Source organism: Sus scrofa, chromosome 11 (genome assembly GCF_000003025.6).
Source record: "Sus scrofa isolate TJ Tabasco breed Duroc chromosome 11, Sscrofa11.1, whole genome shotgun sequence".
Classification (NCBI taxonomy): Eukaryota; Metazoa; Chordata; class Mammalia; order Artiodactyla; family Suidae; genus Sus; species Sus scrofa.
In genome coordinates this window covers 77,167,015-77,190,266 of record NC_010453.5, presented here as the reverse complement: position 1 = coordinate 77,190,266, position 23,252 = coordinate 77,167,015, and the positions used below count along the sequence as shown (strand labels likewise).

Below are 23,252 nucleotides of genomic sequence, written 5' to 3'. Positions count from 1 at the left end.
GCCACCAGTGTTTTGAGTGGAGGCAACATTCAGCTAATGAACACTTTTGTCTACACACAAAACACATCCTGATTGAGCTGGGGCTGTGTTTCAGTTCAGCACTTGAGAGATGCCCGAGAAAGGAAGCAACTGACCTGCCTTTGTGGGATCATCCCCCTGTTTACTGAGTGAGGGAGCTCCCCAGAAAGGTGGGCAGAGACCCAGGGTTGGTTAAAACACACTCCCTGTCCGCAGGGAAATTTGAACGACCCAGGAGGGAGGTGCGGAGCCCGCTGAGACCGGGATGGTGAATTCAGCCACCATGTTCTGGCTCAAATCTTTCTTGAGCAGCTGTTTTGTGCGAGACGACCCCCACCAGGCAGAGTGGTGAGCAGAAGACAAAAGTCCCTTCCTCATGGAGCTTAGTTTCCAGAGTGGGAGATGCACAGAGATGAAACAGTGCGGTTTTATTCGAGAGCCCTGAGAAATGAAGCAGGATAGGGCCGAGACGGAAAGGCGTGGGAAGGGTGGTGCTTGTGCTGCGGGACGGAGGCAGGAACCGTGGGCAGAGTTCCGCCTCGTGGCGTGGGCGTAGGCCACAGGGAACAGGGAAGGCCTCGAAGCAGAGAAAGCCCCGAATATTCAAGGTCGGCCCTCCTCGGCTGAGACGCCCTCATGCCTCCCCCGCTCAGGGCGCCCCACTCCCCTTCCGCCCGGAACCCCAGGACACCGCTCGGCTTCAGCAAACACCGCCTCCCGGTGTCCAGACTAGGGCATCGCCCTTGTCCCAAATAAATGCCAACTCCCACACGCCGAGAACGTTAAGAAGCATTTCGAGGTTCACTCCATCAGCAAAAGGAGGAAAGATGTCTTTGGCAGTCATTGCAACTGCCCACGTCGACTTTCCCCTCCAAAGTTTTGAGTGGCGACGGCTGTTCACGTCTCAGAAAAGAGCTTCTTGCCCAAGTGAACAAAACAAAACGACGCTAGCAAGCCCCGCTCCTTCCTAGTCCTTGACAGTCGGAGGGTGGTGTCCCACATTCGCTCCCTTCTGGAAAACTCCGCGCGTCCGGCCCAGAGGGAAGCCTGGGGCGGGGGAGGGAGCTGGAGGCCCATCCCCGCCGGGACTCTCGGCTCCAAGGTCAGCAGGCCCGGGCCGCGTCCCTGCGAGGCGTCCAGCCGGGGCCCGCCTCCCGGGACTCCGTCTCCATCTTCGCTCGAGCCCCCGGGAGCCGGGGCTCCCACCTGTCCGAATCTGCCCAAGGTTTCCAGGCAGAAAGCACCTTCCGACCAAAGGGCCAAGTCCACGGGGGCGGGGCGCGGGCGGGCCCGGGCCTCGGGAGGCTGGGTGGGCGGGGTTTGGGGGCGGGGCTTGGAGGCGGGGCGGGGCTTGGAGGCGGGGCGGGGCGGGGCCCGGGCGCCCCCGACCTGGTGCTGACCGCCGCGGTCTGGACACCTTGAGTGGGCGTCGGGCTGGGTCCCCGGCTCCTTCCCAGCGCGGACACGCGCTTCCTCTTCCGCGTTCCCAGGCGTCCAGACCGGAGGGTCGCCACGAGTTCGGGGTCCCCGCGAGTCCTAGTCTCCGCGAGTTCCGAGTTTGAGCCTTCTCGGGGAGCCTGGCTGCTCCTGCCGCGCCCCGGGCACAGGGGGCAGAGGGCACGGGAAAAGGGGGGGGCTCCTGCGGGAAAATGAGAAAGCCAGACGGGAAGATCGTGCTTTTGGGGGACATGAACGTGGGCAAGACGTCGCTGCTGCAGAGGTACATGGAGCGGCGCTTCCCGGACACAGTCAGCACGGTGGGCGGCGCCTTCTACCTGAAGCAGTGGCGTTCCTACAACATCTCCATCTGGGACACTGCAGGTGAGGGGCGAGGGGCTTCCAGCTGAGCGAAGCGGCTGTCAGGGCCAAGGTCGGGAACGGCCCGGGGTCTCCTGGGGGCGGGGTCTCCCAGAGCCAGGCCCTCCTGGGGCGGGGTGCCCGAGGGCCAAGTTCCCCTCAGGGCAGGTGTCCCCTGTCCCACACAGGGGTCCTGCTCTTGCTCTGCAGGTGACTGAGTCTTGGGGATCAGGCCCCTCGTCACAGTGTGGGGCCCCCCTTGGCCCCTTTCTACTCCTACTTCCCTTTGCTCTTTGGAAAACCAGCCGTTTAGCTACTGGGTACATCTTAGTGACAATCCAGGAAAGCACCCCTGGCTCCAAAGAGAACCTGCTGGTGACTTGTGTTCCCCGAGGGGCATCTGGCTCCAGAGCACCCCTGCCCAGACAGCTAGTGGTAACCCGAGGCATTTAAGTCCTTCCACCAACAGGAGCTCAGCTGCTGTCCACAACCACCTTGAGGGGTGAGCAGTGCTGATATAATTACATCTCCTTCCAAAAGAGAAAACAGGAGTTCCTGTTGTGGCTCAGGGGGTCAAGAACCAGACTAGTGTCCATGAGGACGCAGGTTTGATCCCTGCCCTCGCTCAGTGGGTTAAGGATCTGGTGTTGCCGCAAGCTGCTGCGTAGGTCTCGGATGTGGCTCCAATCTGGTGTGGCTGCAGCGTAGGCCGGCCCTGCAGCTCCGATTCAACCCCCAGCGTGGGAACTTCCACATGCCCCAGTGTGGCCCTTAAAAAAAAAAAAAAAAAGGACGAAAGGAAAAGAAAGCGGAAGCTCCCAACATTCCCTGAGGGCTTAGGCAGGAAAATAGGAAGCAGAACTGAGGTCTCTTCCCTCAATGCCAAGTTTATCTGCATTTCCCACTTATCATTGGCTTGATCTAGGCTCATGGACGTTATGGGGTTTTTGAAGTGATTTTCTGTAGAAGCATTTTTTTTTTTTTTTTTTTTTTTTTTGTCTTTTTGTTGTTGTTGTTGCTATTTCTTGGGCCGCTCCCGCGGCATATGGAGGTTCCCAGGCTAGGGGTTGAATCGGAGCTGTAGCCACCGGCCTACGCCAGAGCCACAGCAACGCGGGATCCGAGCCGCGTCTGCAACCTACACCACAGCTCACGGCAACGCCGGATCGTTAACCCACTGAGCAAGGGCAGGGACCGAACCCGCAACCCCATGGTTCCTAGTCGGATTCGTTAACCACTGCGCCACGACGGGAACTCCTGTAGAAGCATTTTTAAGGCAGGTAATTGTGTGGTATATTTGTGCTTTTTCAAAAGCACAGTTTACTGGAGGATCTTGCTTCAAGCTTACAGTTTAACTCTACAAAATTACACTGACATGAGGTGTTACAATAGAATATATTTCCTTCCCCACGAAAGGAATAAGATACCACGAGTAAAGAAACTGTAAATAGTATGGCCTGTTCTCAATGAACTTGACTTTCTGGAAGCCCGAAACTTTAAGGTCTGACTTTTTAAATGTCTGCACTTTAAGAAGTAAGATGTATGCCAGAAGATCCTGTCCAGAGTTTTCAAACTGCCGACTCGGGCGCACAGTCTGCTGAATAAACAAGATGTAACTCATCCTGTGTTTAAAACTGAATTAATGACGGCCACTGTCAGAGGCCCGCCCCGCCCGTTGCTGTCTTTTCTGTCTGCGCTGGTGAACGTCCTGACTAATTAATTTGCAATCACACTGTGAAAACAGCATCTCCCGGGTGCAGATGTACCTCCCCTGCTCCGTTCTCCGCCTCCGGGCTGCAGAGGGAGGTTCCTGCGAGGTCCCTTGCTTAAGCTGACTCTCCCGTGCTAAGGGTTTGGTGATGATGGAACGAGGGCTTTAGAAACCAGATCAAGTTAACACGACCCAGACTTTGCCTGTTTTTACGAGGCTGGTCCTTAGGCTTCTTTGGATGAACGGTTGGACCTCACTGCTGTCCTTGGTTACAAGACAGGAATTCAGGGTTGGCGCTGGGGACCCAAACTCAGAGCCTCGAGGCGGTGCTGCTGGAGGCTGACTGTTACCACATGGTGTGGCGTTTTGGGAACAGGGTGTCCCAGCAAGCGTCTTGGCATCTGAGGTGTGAAGGAGCAGTGTCATTTCGGCCAGCCACTTTGCTCTTCCGTGACAAGGACGTGATGTAGCCCAGATCTTGACCCCTGAGGATTGGGCAGTATGGCAGATGTGATGCCCTGGCTCCTAGGGGCAGCGACTCGTTTCCTGGCTGCCGAGACTGCTGCCTTCTCGCCGGAACCCGTATGTGAGCTCAGCCGGCCCCTGGGGCAGTGGGTGCTCTGGGCCTGTCTCCACACTTGCTACCCTCCTGTGTACACTCGCTCAGGGTGACCTCGGCTCAGAGTCAACAGGGACCTAGTCCACCTTGGTGCCAGGCTCCCTCGGCAGCCTGGGGGGAAAAGGCAGGTGTGAATCTTTTCTTGGAGGTAATTCTTCTTTTCCCCCCGTTTTGGCCGCCCCTCGGCATTTGGAGCTCCTGGGCCAGGGGTCAGAGCCGTGGGTCAGATCCCACCCGCAGTCAACACCCAAGCTCCAGCTGTGGCAACGCTGGATCCTTAGCCCACTGTGCTGGGCCCAGGGATTGAATCCGAGTACCAGTGCTCCCAAGAGGCTGCTGATCCTGTTGCGCCGCAGCAGGAGCTCCTGCTTTTTGGAATTCTTGTTGGAAATTCCAAAGTTTAGCTTTTGGGGATTCCCTCTTTTTCCCTCCTTTTGCCTTGCTCCTTTTTCCTATTCCACAGACATTGTCTTCTGAGTTGCGTTCATTTTAGTTTTTATAACTGGCACAGAGGGATGGGGAGCAGCTTGAGGACAGACTGTTCTTTGCTTTTTTGTCTTTTTTGGGGACAGACTGTTTTAAAGGCTGCTCTTGGTCACGGGGTGGAGAGAGTTTAATAATAAAAATGTTCGTAAGGGGTCAGAGTTCCTGTTTTGCTCTTGGCATGTCCTTTCAAACCCCAAAGTGCTAGCTGCCCGATGCCTGCCAGCAGCAGGGTGTGTGTGTGTGTGAAGTGGAGAGCAGAGTAGCGATTTACTGGTTGTTAGGTAGTTATCTTATTCCGTTGTCACAGGACCCATTCAGGGGGAGGTGACAGTGGGGGACGGGGCTGGAAGCCGGTAGAGGTCGAGTTGGACCCAGACCTGGTCCAGGGCCAGCTAGCCTCCTCCTCCTGCAGGGACTTCCTCTCTGACCCTGGCCTTGTTGGGTGGACAGATGTGGGGCGGTCCCTGGAAATGGTTTGCTGAGTCCCAGAAGCAGAAGGAGGTCACCCAGTGAGGAGACAGCCCAACAGAAGCCACCAGCACCTCCTCTCTGCCTGCCCCTCGGCAGGTCCGAGCTGTGAAAAGATGCCGTCCTTTGATCATCAGATGGAAATCCTGCCCCCACTGGGGTCCCTGCCCCGTGGGCGTCAGTGCCAGAGGGGGGGAGGGGCAAGCCCGGAGACACATCCCATCACTGTTTGGAGGAAAATGCAGCAGGGTGATGAGAAAGAGATGGGTGGGCCCAAAGGGACGTTCCACCAGAGCTGGAGCCCAGGGCAGGCCCCTCGCTGGATCCAGGGGTGCCCCCTCCCCAGGCGATGCCCTGCACTCAGCCCTCCCTCTTTCCACCCCCTTGAGGGTGGTGGGGTGGCTGTGACTCGTTTGCATTCCCCGTGTCCCAGTGTCGGTCAGTCCCCTGAAGACCTTTTTGTTTGTCTTTTCAGGGCCGCGCCCGCAGCACGTGGAGGTTCCCAGGCTAGGGGTCGAATCGGAGCTGTAGCCGCCGGCCTCCACCACAGCCACAGCCACACGGGATCCTTAACCCGCTGAGCGAGGCCAGGGATCGAACCCCAAACCTCATGGTTCCCAGTCGGATTCATTGACCTCTGCGCCCCGACGGGAACCCCCCCCCCCCCGCCAAGACCATTTCTGCCACGATCCCGTCGGCTCCAGCTCGCAGTAAAGGGTAAAGGGCAAAGGGCATGCTTCTCATTTCCACTGAGCCCTCGCTGGCAGTGCCCTGATGCCCGGGGTCCCGCCTGTCGTGCATTCGCGCCGCTCAGGGTCTTTGGGACAAACCGGGTTCCTGCTTCCCCGCGCCGCACGTCCTCCGAGCCCCCGACGTGACGGTCTCCAAGCCGTGAGGTCCACCCGCGGTTGCTGACAGTCTAGGTCCTTCCCCCGCGCTCCTCGGATTCTCCCCGCCTCGTGCATTGCCCAATTCCACAGCCACTTCTACATTCGTTTCAGCAGCATTCACTCCCGGGGTCAAAACCTGTGTTAGTTCCCTACCGCTGTTGTAACAAATCGCCACAAACTTTGTGGCTTAGAAACGCACAGAAGTCCCCAGCGGGTCTCACGGGTTCAAAGTCAGGGTGTCAGGGGGCCTGCGTTCCTTTCCCGAGGAGGCTCGGGGAAGAAGCGCTTCCCTGCCTGCCCGGCTCTGGAGCCTGCCCGGGCTTCGCCCTCCCCCCTGAGGCTGGGCGGGGGCTGGGGGAGCCCTCCCCCCTCCACGTGCCTCGGACCCTGACTGTCTCGCCCCTCTCCCACACCCAAAGGCCCCGCGGTGACGCTGGGCGCAGCCCGGCAATTCGGGGTCATCTCGGTCAAGGTCGGCTGGTTAGCAGCCTTAATTTGTCTGCAGCCTTATTTCCCCCCGACGTTCAAAGGGCGCCAGGGATTAGGACATCCTGGGGAGCAGAGGTGGGGCGTTGTTTGGCCGACCCCAGCCACAGAGCACGTGTGACTGCGTGCCTGTGTGCCCTTCCCCACACTCCCCTCGTCCAGGAAAGCCGCGCTGTGGTAGCTGCTGCTGGGAATCAGCGCGTTAACCCTGGCCACGTGCTGGGTGGTACCTGGAAGCGGGGAGCTTTGCGCCAGTGTTTGCTGATCACGCGTCTCCCGCCCTGGGCGCCCAAGGCCGTGATTGCCACCAGCGGGCACGTCACAGCGGGACGGGGGAGGCTCGGGTGGGTCCTCGGGAAGTCATTCTGCAACAAGCGCAAGCGGGGGAGGCCCACGACAGGGGGAAGCACAGCAGTTGGCAGCCTGGAGAGGATGCCGGAGTCCGGGCTGTGAAATGGTGGCGCCCGGCGGAGGGACTGTCGCTGCTCGTGCAGTGAGGTTAGCCGAGAGGCCTCTCGAGGCAGGACCGAGAGCCTCCCAGGAGCAGCCGTGCTGTTCCGGGGGCGCAGCGAGACTGCTTGTTTCGCCTTGAGAGATTGGTTCAGAGCGGCCGGACAACCGGTGCAGGGAGCGGGTGGAGGCCTGGGAAGTTAGCTGGTTCTCTTAATTTATTAGCACAGCTGCCGAGTGGGTTTCGAGGTCCTGGCAAGGCGACCCTCAGCGTGTCAAGTAGGATTGGTGTGGCAAGGGGTCTGGTGGGTGACCTCCCGTTTCTGCAGTTCAGGGGACCAACCTGGGCCTCCCCATCACCGAATGGAGGTTTATTGGTGCCCAGCCCGCCTGGCGTTTTATGGCGGTGGGGCTGAGTGGTGGCGGCAGAGACCACAGGGCACGGAGAGACGAAAACACTCAGTCCGGCACTTTGCGGAGACAGTTTGGTTTAGGTCGCAGAAAGGGGACAATACTTTTCCAAAAGTTTTTTCTGTCATTATGGAAACTCCCCAGGAGTTCAGCGTTCAGGGATTGAGGGCACCTGTGATTCAGTGAAACTCGACAAGCAGCTCTCAGATTTCTCCTGGGTGTTGCTCTGAGCTGGACTGGGTGGGGTAGGGTCTGGATTTAAGACTAGCATGGGCTCCTGCTGGAAAAAGTCCTCGGAAATAAATCTTAGTTTAGGTTTGGCATCTGGAAGCTAAACCTGCAAAGCCTGGAGTTGGATGGTCCATGTCTTTCTCGATTGGTTCGTCCACATCTTTGTGGGTGGTGCCTGTCTTTCGTTGTGGGTGGTCCCTATCTCTGCAGGTGGTCCATGTCTTTGTAAGTAATCCACATCTTTGTAGATGGGCCACTACTGAAGAGTTTGAGTGGGTGCCCTCTGAGATCAAGGCGTCATATGCAGGATTCCTCTGCTATTTTTCCCTGACCAAACTCAGTGAATATGGATGTGGGTGTTAAGGTGGGTGGAAGAAAATCAACTATCTGGGCTCGGCAGTGGACAAAGCGATACTGTCTGAGAGATCTCGGAGGACAAAGGATGCTTGTGCCAGCTGCACGTGCTGGCAGCCCAGCCCGGAGTCCTCCTGGAGGAGGCGCCAGGAATTCTGGGGGTGGGGAGGGGCATTTAAGGCTCAGTAGCGCGGGGTGATGCAGTAGACTTGAGCTAATTGAGATCACCTACGTTTGTGAACTAAGACCGGAATCATCTTTAATGGCTCTGGATGAGAAATGCCATGCTTCGTTATCTTGAAGTTGGAAGGAGAAATAGAAACTTTATGATTCCCAGTCGAACTTGCCCCTCTCGCTTTGCTGAGACGTCAGAGAACTCCCCTCTCTGTACAAGAGAAAGTTCGCCCCGTGTACTCGAGATTAAAGGACTTTTACTTTGTAGCGGGATGGCTCCATCACTGCGACAACAGACATTCGTCTCCTCGTCCCCTTCTCCTGTTATCGTGACAGGTCCCCCGAGCTGAGCCAGACGCGCTGTTTGGAATTCATCACAGGCGCCTGACTTTTCTCTGTTCTCACCTTCGCTTACAGTGTCTCTCTCTCTCTCTGGGAACGTCCCCTCTCCTGGCCAAGCCCACCTTGAATTGTCTTTTGAAGTCACGCATTTCAGGGAGCAGTCCTAGCACAGGCGGGATTTCTTCTTCCTTCTTCCAGGCTGTGCGCTGGCGGACTGGCTGCTCTTATCGTGTCCCGCCTTTTATCTATGTTGTTATCTGTTCTTCTTTCCTCTGATTTACAGGGTCTTGGAGGGCAGATCGAGTTGTATCCATTCTCGTGTTCGCCACAGGATCTGATGTTTCACCCGGCCGTCTCTTTTTTTTTAAGCTAAGTTTTGCTGGATGAAATTGTTGAAAGCCATGGCCAAGGGAACAATGTGTGGTTTTATTTGAATGATGTACTGGCTTTGATAAAGTCAGGGTAAGTTTTTCATTGTCACGGGCCCTGTAATGCAGCTAAAAATAGGCCAGCGCGCGCATGGTGGAGAAATACGGGTCCATGGCGTTGATCACATGTGTCCTTGAAACGCGTCTAGCGGTGCCCATCGCCTTGACCTTGACCCGTCAGAAGCCTGTGTAGCAATGGAGAGCACGCCGAGGCCCCTGTGTCTGGGAAGTGGAGACGAGCTTCCCCATCTTCCTGCTAAGCCCAGCTAAAAACATGGCTATTAGGTAGAAAGCAAACACGAGAGGGCTCCAGGGGGAGATGAGAAGGGACCCCTTCGGGCAGGGGCCTCGGGGTCCAAAGAGTGACGACACGGTGGTAAGCTCCCTGGGGTTTCTTTTTGCCTCATTTATCCCAGACTTGGAGCGGAAGAAGCCAGAGATTTAGAAATGCAAAAGTGGCGTTCCCTGGTGGCTCAGCGGGTTAAGGCTCTGGCATGGTCACGGCTGTGGCACAGGTTCGATCCCTGGCCTGGGATATACATAATACGTCAGTAGAGCCACTAGCTATAAACAGTCATGTGGAGGGTTTTGTGTGAACATAGATTTTCATCTCTCAGGCAAATCCCCTAGGCGTCGGATGTTTGGGTTTTGGAGGCGGTGTGTGTTGAACAGCAAGCTGACCCCCAATCATTCGTTAGAAAAGCCAGTTTTCCTTGGTGGCGATGCTTAGGGCTCCGTCACAGACCTGGAGGATGCTCTGTGTTGCACACTAGGTTGGTAGCTCTTAGGCACCTTTATAAAGAGAACCATCTGTTTCTTTCTCTTTTCTTTAACGCCGACTTTATGCACACACATGTGGATGCTTGTGCAATGGAAATTTCACTGACTTCTCTGCCAGGGTCACAGGAGTGTTGCTAGAAGGCAGAGTGCTTGGAGGGAAACCCTGGGAAGAAGAGACCCAACTTGTAAGCTTTTCGCCTTGGTTCTTCCTTGGGCAGACGGCTGGCACGTTCAGTGCCTCGCTCTCTTTCAGCAGAGTTCTTTATTTTATTTGACTTTCTGCTTTTGTTTAGGGCTGCAGGTGTGGCATATGGACGTTCCCAGGCTGGGTGTCGAATCAGAGCTGCAGCAGCTGGTCTACGCCACAGGCACAGCATCGACAGATCCGAACCGCATCTGTGACTTACACTGCAGCTCACAGCAACGCTGGCTCCTTAACCCACTGAGGGAGGCCAGGGATCAAACCCGTGCCCTCATGGTTACTAGTTGGGTTCACTACTGCTGAGCCACAGTTGGAACTCCAGCAGAGTCCTTTAGAAAGAAGGTGAGAGCTGCCTCAGTCGCTCCCCCTTGTTTTCTCGGGCACATCATTGCAAGCAGTGGTCAAAAGCAGCTCTTCTCGGGATCTGCCTTCCTGCTCAGCCCAGGAGAACCAAAGCCCACACACGTGCCTTAGCGTTTGTCCCAGCAGCGGCCCAGCTGAGCTTGCATCTCCCACAGAGCGTTTCATGATCACCCCTTGACTGGTTCTGCGGACCCAAGGAAGTGGGTGAGCGGCTGGCTTCCCTCTCTGCCTGGCCTCTCTGGGGGCTGGTATTGTCCCTGAAATAGCTCCCTCCCCCGCTCTGCTTCCCATCCATCCGTTTGGACGTGGATCAAATGGCCTCTGACTAGGGGCAAAGTGGAGCTTAGCTTTGTCTCTGGGTTTGCCGACTGCCGAGTCGACACCCGTTGGACCAAGGCAGGAGCGTCGGTCAGCTGTGGGTATTCTGCATTGCCCAGCGCGCAGGTCTTGGGAAACTTGGCAAACCCACCTAACAGGGGCAGAGACTGAGGCCGCAGAGGTTGGTGTGATCCTGGAAAACTGGGACAGGATGGAAAGATCTGGGTTTTTTTTGGTTTTGTTTTCTTTTTAGGGCCACACCCACAGCATATGGAGGTTCCCAGGCTAGGGGTCAAATTGGAGTTGCAGCTGCCAGCCTACACCACAGCCACAGCAATGCCGGATCTGAGCCACGTTTGCGACCCACACCACAGCTCACAGCAACGCCAGATCCTTAACCCACTGAGCAAGACCAGGGATCGAGCCCGAAACACCATGGTTCCCAGTCGGATTCGTTTTCGCTGCACCACGACGGGAACTCCGAAAGATCTGTTTTTTTAGCCTCTTCCTCTTTCAGATGAAGAGACAGGCTCAGGAGGGTGTTTGTCCAATGCCCAGGGCCACCGCGCCGAAGACGGGCCGGAGCTGGGGTCTTCTGACCCCTTCCTCAGCGTCTGCACTGTTTGCTCCCTGCCCCACGCTGCCTCTCCCCGCAGGGGGCAGGCCTCTTGTAGCTGCAGGGGCGTCTCTGTGAACTCCCCCCACTGCCCTTGGCCAGGAATCAGGGTGGTGTGCCCGCGGAAAGCTGCCTCGGGGAGTGTGTTCCCGGGCGTCTGGGTAGCTGACTCGCCATCCCTGCTTTCCTGGGGCCCCGGCTTGGGTGACTTTCAGGGGTTACCTTGCCCGCGGCTGTGCCAGGTTCTGTGCCTAGTGCCTGGGGGGCTGGTGGTGGGCGCTTGTCTCTTTTATTTCCTGCAGCCGCTTTGTGTGGTTGGTATTTTTAGCATCTGCCTTTCACAGACCAGGAAGCTAAGTCCCAGGGGGCCCTGGGTGCCCAGGAGCCTGGATTTGAGGTCGGCTTTTCGGCGCCTTTAGCAGGCCCCTTTCCACCCTTCCCAGCCTGCGTGGGTGCCCTGCCACTTAACTTTGTGCCTCCACGTGCAGAGGGCCTCCCTGCCGTGGGACACTGTCCACGGAGACCAGGCCGAGGTGAGGACGGAGTGCCAGACAGAACAGAACCGAAGAGGGAGGCAGCACAGCAGGGGGCGGCCGGGAGCGTGAGGCCCACCCCTGGCCCCCCAGGCCCTCTGAGCAGGGCTGGGCCCCTGGGTGTTTCTGGATGACCAATTATTAGCGTTTGCATTTATAGCTTTTGCTCCGGGGGCCTGTGCTGGAGGGACTGCCAGGTTATCTCAAGTTACCTCAGGTTACCTCTGCGTTTGGAAAGCGGGTACGGGGCTGGGGCCTCACTTTCCCCTTGGTTCCTGATGCTCCTTCATGTTTCCCGCTGTGGAAGGGCTGTGTTTCCACCGAGGACCGAACTCCGGCACCCAGAGGCCCCGTCCTGGGCACAGGCCTGGCCGAAGGAGGCGGCCCAGGCGCTGTGGGTGGGTGCCAGCGCCGTGTCTGGGGGGCCAGGCCAGCCTCAGGACAGAGGGAGAGCCCTTGACTGGCCAGAGCGTTGGTTGGGAAGAAATGCTTTGTGGGTTTTTTGTGGTTTTTTTTTTTTTTGGTGGGGAAACAAAAGACCTTGTCTTCCTAAGATGCTCTGGGGTGTGTTTGTAGAACTAGGGCTGCGGGCAGGGCCGGGAGGGGACGGCGAGCCTGCTGGGCCCAGGCCTCCCGTCCACCCACCTGCAGGCTCAGGACTTTTCCCTCCCCCGATGGTCCTTTGCCCTCTGATGTGAGCTGCCTTTCGCCCGCAGGGTAAGAACTCACGGAGGCCTTGGGAGCGTCTGCCTGTTTCAAGGCCCCTCTGAAGAGCAGACCTTCCGCAGGGGCGCCTGGGCTGGCACATCTGCCGGCGGCTCCAGGGCACTTCTCCTCGGCTCCGTGTGGCCGTGGTCTCTCCTCAGACACACAGCGACCGTGTCCCGGGGACGGGAGAACATGGGGAGGCGCTGTGGCCTCTGCTCTGTCCTTATTTCTGAAAATCAGAAGCGCACTTATTACTCACGCTGGCCAAATGCCCCAGGACTGACTGCGTGGGAGTCCTAGGATTTTATTAAACGTCCCGGCCGTGCAGATTTCCAGAGAGGGCATTTTCTGGAAAGCGTCCCGGTCTAAGCAGCATTTCATAAGTAATGAAATAAAGCTGTTGAAGGCGGTTGTATGGGATGCTGATACGAGAACATCGAATAGTGCTTGAAGCTTAGAATTATGGTATTATCTAATCTCTTAGTCTGCCTTAAATTATTTGAATTATTTAAAACTTTAAAAACATTGGTAGCTCAGTGAACACAGTGTTCAAAGCGCTAATTCGGGAAGACTCACGCACCCAGAGATGGCGGCAACACCACTTCCAGTCGCCAAGCTCTGGGAGCAGCAGAGGAACAGGGGGCAAGATGCAGGATGAAGACGGTGAGCAACTCCTCAGCCACACAAAGGATGACGCTTTGCCCTTCGCGACAACACGGGTGGGTCTGGAAGGCATTAGGCTACGCGAAGTCAGTCAGAGAAAGGCAAATATTGTATGGTGTCGTGCTTACGTGGAGTCTACAAAATACAACAAACGAGTGAATATAACAAAAAAGAAACAGACCCACAGATACAGAGGGTGAGCGGGAGGTTGCCAGCGGGGAGCCGGCCAGCGGGAGGGCAGCACAGTGGTAGGGCATCAGGAGGTACAGCTGTTTGTATAAAATAAGTGACAAGGGGAGTTCCCATTGTGGTTCAGCGATAACGAGCCCCACTTGTATCCTTGAGGTTGCAGGTTTGACCCCCGGCCTCGCTCAGTGGGTTGAGGATCCGGCGTTGCCGTGAGCTGTGGCGTAGGTTGCAGACACAACTCAGATCCCTCATTGCTGTGGCTGTGGCTGTGGTGCAGGCCGGCCGCTGTAGCTCCCATTCGACTCCTAGCCTGGGAAGCTCCATATGCTGTGGGTACGGCCCTAACAAGACAAAAAAAGAAAGAAAAAAATAAGCTCCAAGGACGTTTTGTACAACATAGGGAATATAGACAATATTTTATAATAACTATAAATGGAGTATAACCTTTAAAAATTGTGAATTTATATGCCTGTAACATGGTTACAGCAGCTCTGCTTCAAGAAGATAAAATAACAAAAGGAGAAACGAGACCACAGTCTTCTAACTAAGTTGCCCAGGTGGCCTTCATTTACTTTCGTGCCCTGCTGACCCATTTCCCTGGTTTTTGTTTTCTTTTTGCTTTTTAGGGCCGCACCCGTGGCATATGGAGGTTCCCAGGCTAGGGGTCCAATCGGAGCTGTAGCTGCTGGCCGACACCACAGCCACAGCAGCGTGGGATCTGAGCTGCGTCTGTGACCTACACCACAGCTCATGGGCAATGCCGGATCCTTCGCCCATTGAGCGAGGCCAGGGATCGAACGCGCATCCTCATGGTTCCGAGTCGGATTGTTCCCGCTGCGCCATGATGGGAGCGCCTCCCTGTTTGTTTTTTGAAAGTTCTTACTTTTTAATTGGGAACAGCCTCGTGGGCATCAAGCGTTCTCATGGTAGATGAATATTTTCACGCCATGGAAGAAGCTCTTTCGTTCCAACCATGCTGACCCGTATTTGAAAGTAAATGCTCGAGAATGAAGCATGGATTTTGCAAGGATGCCTAAATACTGTTTGCATGGACTGATGAGCTGTCCCTCAGCGTCCCGCACAAAATGAGTTGTCTCCTTTACAGCCTCCCCCAACCCAGGCTCCGTCACCAAACCGTAGCTGTTGCTTCCATGGATCTTACTGAATCCTGGGTTAATCCCAACTCTGCATGTGTTTCAACGCCTGTAACCCTCTCCAGGAGCCCAGGGGCAACCAGGGCAGTTGCCCTAAAGCCCCAGATCCGGCCAGGGCAAGGGGCCCTGGGTTTATGCACTTGGTCACCTCACCTCCCTTCACAGAAGTGACACCTGCCCTGGAGAGAGACAAGCCCGGGAGGAACGCTGTGGGCATGATACACAATCACACACACACGAACACACTGCATGTAAGGGGCACCCTGCTTAGTGCCCCTGAGCCGCAGAAGCCTGGCCGCACCGAGGTGGCGGGTCCCAGAAAGGTCCGCCTTGGGCTGGCTCTGTCGCCACAGCGAGGTTAATGCTGGGGGACTGAGTCAGAGGTGAGGGTGTGTGACGGTTCCCTTCCCTCCTGGAAAGGGCAGTCTGGAGTTCCTGTTGTGGCTCCGTGGGTTAAGAACCCGACTAGGATCCATGAGGATGTGGGTTGATCCCTGGCTTCCCTCAGTGGGTTAAGGATCTGGCATTGCCATAAACTGTGGTGTAGGTCCCAGATGTAGTTCCGATTCGATCCCTAGCCTGAGAACTTCCATATGCCGTGGGTGTGGCCCTAAAAAGCAGGACGTAAAATAAAAGGCAGTTTTCAGTCATTTGCACTTTGCCCTCCCTGCACTGTCCTCCGCACGCCCAGGGTCCCTGCGTCTCTGCCCGCGGACGCCTGTGCCCTCTGGGCCTCTTTGAGCCACTGTGGCATCAGTCTTGCTCCCTCCGTAAGTGAGAGAACCTTTAATGTGCATTTATTTTTTTCTCATCTGTTTGAGAGTCACGACTTTACCCTGCAAGTGTCTTTTCACATGTGTCAGAGAGGAACAGCTTGAGAAAGTGCTGGGCCACACCTCCCTCTTGTCCCGACAGAATCAGAACCCCCTTCCCCTCCGTTAAGCCCTCACCATCAGGCATTTCCTTGCCCAGGTGTTCATGTCGCTGTCGGGGTTACGAGCTGCTTATTTCCAGGGGTCCCTGAGCAGCTGTGTGGGGGCTCTGGGCCTCTGCTTCAAGATCTGTGGAACTGCACCGCTCCTGGTGGGGGGGGATGAGGTGTATGTCAGTGTACGTGAGCAGGTGTGTGTGTGTGTGTGTGTGTGCACGTGTGTACCTGTGCACGTGTGCATTTGTGTGCGTATGTGTATCTGTGTGCATATGTTGCATGTATGTGTGTAAACACATGCATGTAAGGGCACACGTGTATGGGTGTGCGTGTGTACACATGTGTGTAGCGTGTATGCGTGTTGTGCACTCCACATGCGTGTTATGAAAGTGTGCAAGCAGGTATTCAATGTGTGTGCACATGCACGTGTGTTTTTTACATGCACGTTGTACATGTGCCTGTGTGTATGCGTGGGTGTGCATGTATGCGTGTGCACGTATGTCTAGCCTGACACTATGCCTGGCACTTGCAGTGACACCTTAGGCACAGCTGTGTCCCTGACTGTCCAGAAGGGAACACTAGCTGGCTTGGTCAGGGGAAGAGGGTTCAGCTGACTGCAGGAAGCGGTGAGGACGCAGGCACAGGGTGTGGGGCGGAGGGCCTTCTGTCTCGCTGGCCGCTTGTCCTAAAACAGGGAAAGCCAGTGGGCTTGGAGGATGCTTTTAATACTTTGTGTGTGTCTGTTGCACCCGTGGCTCCTCTGTGCAGCCTCTGCCTGGGCGGTGAGCATGTGATCCGTATCAGCGGCGGTGTCTGGCTCATTGTGAACAGCCTCCGGCCTGTGGGAGGACACTCTGTCCCCACTTTTCTTGCTTTCTTTTATTTTTCCCTATGGCATATGGAGGTTTCCAGGCTAGGGTTCGAATCGGAGCTATAGTTGCTGGCCTGCACCACAGCCACAGCACCAGGTCTGAGCCACATCTGTGACCTATACCACAGCTCACAGCAACACTGGATCCTTAACCCACTGAGCGAGGCCAGGATCGAACCTGTGTCCTTCTGGTTGCTAGTCGGGTTTGTTATCTCTAAGCCACAACGAGAACTCCTGTCTCCACTGCTCAAAGCCTGTCGACCAGGCAGGTTTACCGGGCCAGGCACCTTCTCTACAGCAATTGCAGAAGCACATTCTGAACCTAATTGACCCCAATCTGATGAACTCTGGTTAGCTACCCCGTGGCCCCAGGTCTCAGCTCCTTGAGTGACAACTCCCACCCTGGCAGTGTTGCCTGCGGCTTTCCTGTGGCTGTACCTGGGCGCCGAGGGCCAGGAAGAAGGCGGCAGGAGGTGACATGCAGATAAGGCCACGCAGGTCTGGGCTGCAGGGCTGGTTGTGTTGCTGCCGCACCTTTCTTGGGATTGGGCACAGCCTGGGCCTGCCTGCTCCATGTCACAGTCACCTTGCTTCTGGTGGCAGGGCCAGGGCCACAGTGTGGGAGCTGGGCCCCTCCCGGACCTTCTCAGGCAGAATCTGCACTGCAACCAGATCGCTAGGCGATTCACAGTGCAGCTGGACCCAGAAGCTCTCTGGGCCTTGCTGCAGCCACGGGGTGTGAGCTGTCATCGTCCTGGAGGGCAGGGGTCAGGCCGTTCAAGTTTTCTGGTGTCCTTGGAAGGCACTATTTTTACATGAAATTGTGTCATCTGTCTGTCTGTGTGTCTATCTGTCTATCATCCAACCATCTTCCTTCCTCCCTCCCTTTTACTTTGCAGATTTTTTTTTTTGTCTTTTGTCTTTTTAGGGCCGTACCCGTGGCATATGGAGGTTCCCAGGCTATGGGTCGAATGGGAGCTGTAGCCTCCAGCCTACACCACAGCAACAGCAATGCCGGATCCGAGCTGAGTTTGCGATCTACACATCAGCTCAGGGCAATGCCAGATCCTTAACCCACTGCTCAAGGCCAGGGATTGAACCCACCACCTCATGGTTCCTAGTTGGATTCGTTTCCACTGCACCACAATGGGAACTCCCTGAATTCTTTTGTGTAGAATATACATAAATTTACCACCTCACGCATTTTAAGGGTACAACTTGGTGGCATTAAGTACCTTCTCGTTGTTGTTTAAGCACTGCCCCCCATCATCTCGGAACTTAGGGAGAGAACAAGAAGAGACTTCTCCCAGTGGTGTCGGCGGCTGAGAATGGACTGGGATGAGGTCTGGGGCATTCTGTGACTCTGGGGAACCATGAACTTCAGAGGTGGGAGTTCTGGTCTCGCTCAGTCCGCCTGCTGTCCACTGCAGCAGCAACCTGGGACCTCAGAACCTCGGCGTGGGTGCCAGCACCCCTCCCAGTGTGGCCTCGGAATTATTACTTATTAATTATTGTTAGCCCCTCTGAGTTCACAGCAGCTTTATTCACAGCAGCCACGAACGCGGGCAAGTTAAATATCTTTTTTATCTTCCAACTGAAGCTCAGTCCCCCTTACACACTCGCTGCTCCAGCCCCTGGTCACCACCATCCTGCCTTCTGTCTGTGAAACGGACTCTTCTAGATAACGACTTAAACTTTTACCAGGAGTTCCCTCTGTGGTGCAACAGGGTTGGCAGTGTCTCTACAGTGCCAGAACGGTTCAATCCCCAGCTCAGCACAGTGGGTTAAATTATCCGGTATTGCCACAGCTGTGGCGTAGGTCGCAACTGTGGCTCAGATCTGACCCCTGGCCCGGGAATTTCATAGGATGAGGGACAGCCAAAAAAGAAAAAAAAAAAAAAAGTCCTTTGCCAGATGAATGGGTAAAGAAAATGTGGTGTGTGTATACAGTGGAATATTATTCAGCCTGGAAAAAGAAGGGAATTCTGCAGTATGCAACAGCATGCATAAACCTAAGTGAAAGTCACTCCTTGGTTTGCTTCACAGAGAGGCCAGAACATCTGGGCAGTCACCTGTCTGTCCATCCTGCAGCCCCATGGGCTGCCCCCAGCCCGCCCATGGCCGGGGAGCTGTGGAGGTGAAGGAGGCTGGGCACCACCTCCAACTCTGTGGCAGTTGGCACGGCAGAGGCCATGCACGCTAAGCCTGGCAGCCTGATCGTCAGCTGCATCCGTTACACCTGAGACAGCTTGTGGTTTCTCTCTTTTTGTTTCCTTTCTTTTTTTAGGGCCGGGCCTGCGGCATACGGAGGTTCCCAGCTTAGGGGCCGAATTGGAGCTGTACCCACCAGCCTACACCACAGCCACAGCAACGCCCGATCCTTAGCCCACTGAGCGAGGCCAGGGATCAAACCTGCGTCCTCATGGATACTAGTCAGATTCGTTTCCACTGAGCCACGACAGGAATTCCACTCGTGGTTTTTCTTGTTGCCCCCTTGGGGCTGGTGCAGGGTCAGCCCAGTGCCTGACACCCCCAGAATCAGACTGCGAAATACAGGACTCAGCCAGGACTCCTAGAGCTTCAGCTTTGGACCTGGTGCTTAGGGACCTGAGTTGAAGAGAGAGAGAAGGAGAGGGAGCCGGTCCAGGTCGATGGGAAGGGAACCTGAGAGCATCCAGGAGATCGTGGCTCCCGGGTCCAGGAGCCGACACTACGGTGGGCCGGGGGCAGGGGTCCGACTGCCAGCTCAGCTCACATTCACACACTGCAGAAAACTTCCTCGAGCCTGGGGTTCAGAGACGCCAGAAGCAAGTGCAACGCCTGGTCTTGCCGCCTCCCCCCGGCCCTCTCTCTGCCCCTGCGACGCCGGAAGTACCAGGGCCCTGGGTAAACGCAGTTAGGCTCGCAGGCTTGGACTCGCCTGTCTACGTGTGGGCACTGCGCTCGTTTGAAAATCAGCCTCAAAGCTCTAGACTAGCATCCCAGACAACATTTAACCATTTCAAGCAGGAGCGCCGCGTCGTTGTCAAGTCTTTAGCTGGGGTGGCTGCATTCGATTGGGTGGTGTTGACTCGGGGGTCGTGTGACCGGATCGGCAGGCCTGGCCCAGCCCTTTCCAGGCTGGCGTGGGGGCCTTTAGTTCCCAATTCCTTTCGTTACTATGCGTTCCCTTTTGGTATCGTTAGCATTTACTTTTTTGGTGTTTTAAAGGCAAACCAGACATTTTTATCTGGAAAGGAGACCTATTTTAGTCCTGGGCGTTAACGGCTGCTGGTTGTCCTCAGTGAACTATGTACTGAGACTTGGCAGCAGTGCTCCCGGTCGCTGGAAAGCCACACTGTCACGCTCTTGTGGCAGAACTGACAGAGTTTGAGCTGCTGGAAGTTCTTCTTGATGCCGAGGTCGCTGTCCAGGCCGGTGTGTGTGAACGGCTGTCCTGTAGCCCCGCGGCCAGGGTGCAGAAGCATCTCTGTTGCATTTTTTTCACACTAAAGCGTCCCGTCCCGTCGCCAGTTTGGGGAGGTACCTTGATCGTCGCCCCCGTGGGGTCCACGGAGGGACAGCAGAGGTCGGTTCAGTTTCCCTCTGCTGGCTCGCGGTGCAGACTGACATGAAAGCTGTAATGAAATCACCAGGCTGACCTCGGTCTGCGGGCCGGAGGACGTCTGTGGTCCTGCAGGCGCCGAGTTCCAGATCAGGCGGCTAGGGAGGGGGCCTGGCAGCCGCAAGCTCTCCTTCTGGGAGGCTGCCTTTACCTTCAGGACGGCTGCAGGGTGGCAGGTGCAGACCTCCGAGTCCCGCCATCCTGGCCGGGCGTCGCCCTCTCCGTCTTGCTCCCCCCACAAGATGCTCGAGAAACACGTGGGGCTTTGGCTGGAGACCCGGCTTCCTGGCCTGGGGTCTTGCTCCGTGGGAGGGGACGCAGCGGTCAGATGGAGCCCATGCGGCCCCTCTCCTGGACGTGGAGCCTTCTCTGCAGGCTGCTGTCTCCAGGACTGGCCAGCGGGGCAACAGCCTGTCCGTTGAGGAGGCAAAGCTGCCTGGCCTGTGTCCCGAGAAGGTGGTGGCCTAGTGCCTCAAAGACCCATCTTTCCCATTTGAAATTCAGCTTCTTTTATGCCAAAGGGCGTGTGTGTGTGTGTGTGTGTGTGGGTGGGGTGGGGGCGTTTGTTGGAGACTGCCGGCACTGATATCCTTGATCTTGCAGCCGACTGCTCTGTCTGGTTACAATGTTCCTAGAAACCCCCAGTAAGACAATTGCTCTTTTCTGTTCTGCAGCTTTTTAATCTCCGTGTGAATGGAAAAGAGTTATACACAGGCGGCTCTCCTGTGTCCTTCAGGGTCCAGGCAGCATTTCTTTACAAAAGTGCAGCGCACAAGGGTCAGAACTGAGCCAACACGGAGTCAGGTCTGCTCCGTTACATGCCAGGGCCCGGGGGTTCTCCTCCGTCTGTCCGTGGAGCGTGTGAATGCAGGTGGCAGTGGCCGGAGGCAGGAGTCACCTCAGGGCCCGGGGAGGCTTCGGGAAGGATCCTTTGCCTTTAGAAACCGCCCTCCGACCGGCTTCCCGTGGTGAGCGTGGTGCGCGGGGAGGAAGCGAAGCCAGTGGGCAAATCCCGGAGACAAAGTCGGAGACCCCGCGTGGGGGGGCCGGCCTCGCTGCTCCCCCGGATCTGGGCCTTTTACATACGGGGCTTCTAACGATTTGAGATGAAGGAAAAAAGGCAGTTGAGTGGGAGGAGATTTCCGTTCTTCAGGGATTAGACAGACGGAGGTCTCCCTTCCCTCCCTCTGCCCCCCAACCCCCCGCATCTGGGGTTCGGAGTGGAGGCGGAGGTGAGGCGGGTGCAGGTGCAGATTCAGCCTCTGAGAGGAATGAAGCTCCCACCACCTGGCAAGTCGGACCGGACTGCTGCAGAACAAACCAAGGGCTCACGCAGGAGGGAAGCCGTAGGGTTTTAATAAAACACGTGGAGACCGTGATTCGTGGCTTCACTTACGCAACACCTTTGGTGGCCCCCAGCATGTGCGGCTCGGATCCCGCGTGGCTGTGGCTGTGGCTGTGGTGTAGGCCGGCGGCTACAGCTCTGACTTGACCCCTGGCTGGGAACCTCCACATGCCGCGGGTGCGGTCCTAGAAAGACAAAAAATAAAATAAAATAAAATAGAAGAAGCCCCGCGGGTGCCCACCCTGACCCCCGGCCCAGAGGTCAGCCCAAGGGAGGTCTATGCTGTTCTCGCTGTGCCTCGTCCAACTTGGAAAACACCCATTTCTCCTGAAAACGCAAAAGGCACAGACAGTTCCAGCACCCCCCCACCCCCCACCTGCCAGGCTCTGAGCAGGGGCAGCCTGGGCTGGGGTCCAGGGCCATGCCCAGGTCCTGGGTCCTTCTTGAACCTTCTCTGGGGGATGCTCTTTGTCCCCTCGGTGTCTCTGCAGCCCTGGTCGGGGCCCACGAGCAGGGGAGGGGGGAGGGGAGGCCTGCGGGCCCCTGCTGTCACTTCCCCCACTCTGGTGGGCAGGGGCCCAGGCTTCCCGGGCAGGGCCGGCCTGGGTGTGGCGGTGTCCTCGCCTGCTTGGCACCCCACTTGCCCCGCTGGGCCCTTGGTGCTGGGTGGGGGTGGTGGAGGGGCCTTGGGGTGGGTAGGCCTCGGGCTCCTGGCCGAATGCAGACTTGCTCGATGCCACGTCATGCCACTGCCATGCTCAGACGTGGCACAGATGGTGTCATCGCAGTCGAGACCCTCGGTGGGAGCCTCTCCGTACGCGTCCTTACTCGAGGTGCAGACGTAGGAAGAGGCCGCACTGCCCTCATCCGGAGGAAACAGCGGGTCGTCTTCCTCTCCTCGGTCTCGGGGGGAGAGACGGCGGGGACAGGGCTGTGCAGAAATGCTGACCCTGGGGACGGGCGTCCCCTCCGCTTGCTGCGCAGCAGGGACCCGTCGGGCTCCAGCCGCCCCCACACCTGGGGCCCCGAGTCCACCGTCCCTCCGGGGTTCCCCGTGGCGCGGTCAAGGGGCACGTCCAGAGGGGAGACGTAACCCGCATCTTCCCCCCGCAGGGCGGGAGCAGTTCCACGGCCTGGGCTCCATGTACTGCCGGGGGGCGGCCGCCGTCATCCTCACTTACGACGTGAACCACGCCCAGAGCCTGCTGGAGCTGGAGGACCGGTTCCTGGGCCTGACGGACACGGCCAGCGCCGACTGCCTCTTCGCCATCGTGGGGAACAAGGTGGACCTGAGCGAGGAGGGGCCTGGGGACGGCGGCCAGGACGGAGGGCACGGCCCCGGGCCGGCCGGCGTTGGCGCCGCGCCCAGGCTGCCCAAGCAGGTGCAGCCAGAGGACGCGGTGGCCCTGTACAAGAAGATCCTCAAGTACAAGATGCTGGACGAGAAGGACGTGCCGGCCGCCGAGCAGATGTGCTTCGAGACCAGCGCCAAGACCGGGCACAACGTGGATCTGCTGTTCGAAACCCTCTTTGACATGGTGGTGCCTGTGATCCTGCGGCAGAGGGCCCAGGGGCCCCCGCAGACCGTGGACATCGCCCCCTGCGGGCCGCCCGCACGGACCAGATCTGGGTGCTGCGCCTGACCCGCCGGAGCGGAGGCCGGGCCGTCTGCGGCCGGAGGACCGGAGGAGCAGAGCCGGGGCGCGGCCTCGTGGACGTGCACACAGAGGACGTGGGGAGGCAGTGACCGCCGGTCACCGCGGGAAGGCCAGCGTGACTGTCCCCTCGTGTGCATTGTCGCCGTGGGCGGTGGGGAGCCGGCGATGGTCCTCGGAAGCCACCTGCCGAGCCCTGGCCGCCCTGGGCTGACAGCCGGGCCTGGTGGAGGGCGTCCGCCTGTCCCGGCCCCTGTGTGGCTGCCACATGTCTCTCTTCACTGTGATTTACCTTTGGTTTCTTCTTGATGCATCGTCATGATTGTTGATAAATGCTAATTTATACAAAATCAGGAATCACCTTTTATACCGCTGCAGCATCGTGAGCCACTTGTATTATTAAAACGAATTTTGAGTAGAACCTTGGTTTAGACTTTATTCGTGCCCCCACCCTGGGG

General features: G+C 57.1%; 1 protein-coding gene across 1 annotated transcript; it reads left to right on the top strand.

The window, feature by feature from the left end:
- Nucleotides 1,374–23,215, top strand: RAB20 (RAB20, member RAS oncogene family). Its single transcript, XM_003482931.4, has 2 exons — nt 1,374–1,839; nt 22,253–23,215. Exons 1-2 carry the CDS (start codon nt 1,668–1,670, stop codon nt 22,780–22,782), a joined length of 702 nt encoding a protein of 233 aa, XP_003482979.1. The 5' UTR covers nt 1,374–1,667; the 3' UTR covers nt 22,783–23,215.

Bases quoted from the DNA above. Each gene is read 5' to 3' on its own strand.
- RAB20 (XM_003482931.4), top strand. From the start codon at position 1,668: ATGAGAAAGCCAGACGGGAAGATCGTGCTTTTGGGGGACATGAACGTG. The intron at 1,840-22,252 runs GTGAGGGGCGAG...TTCCCCCCGCAG, and splicing joins CTCCATCTGGGACACTGCAG to GGCGGGAGCAGTTCCACGGC.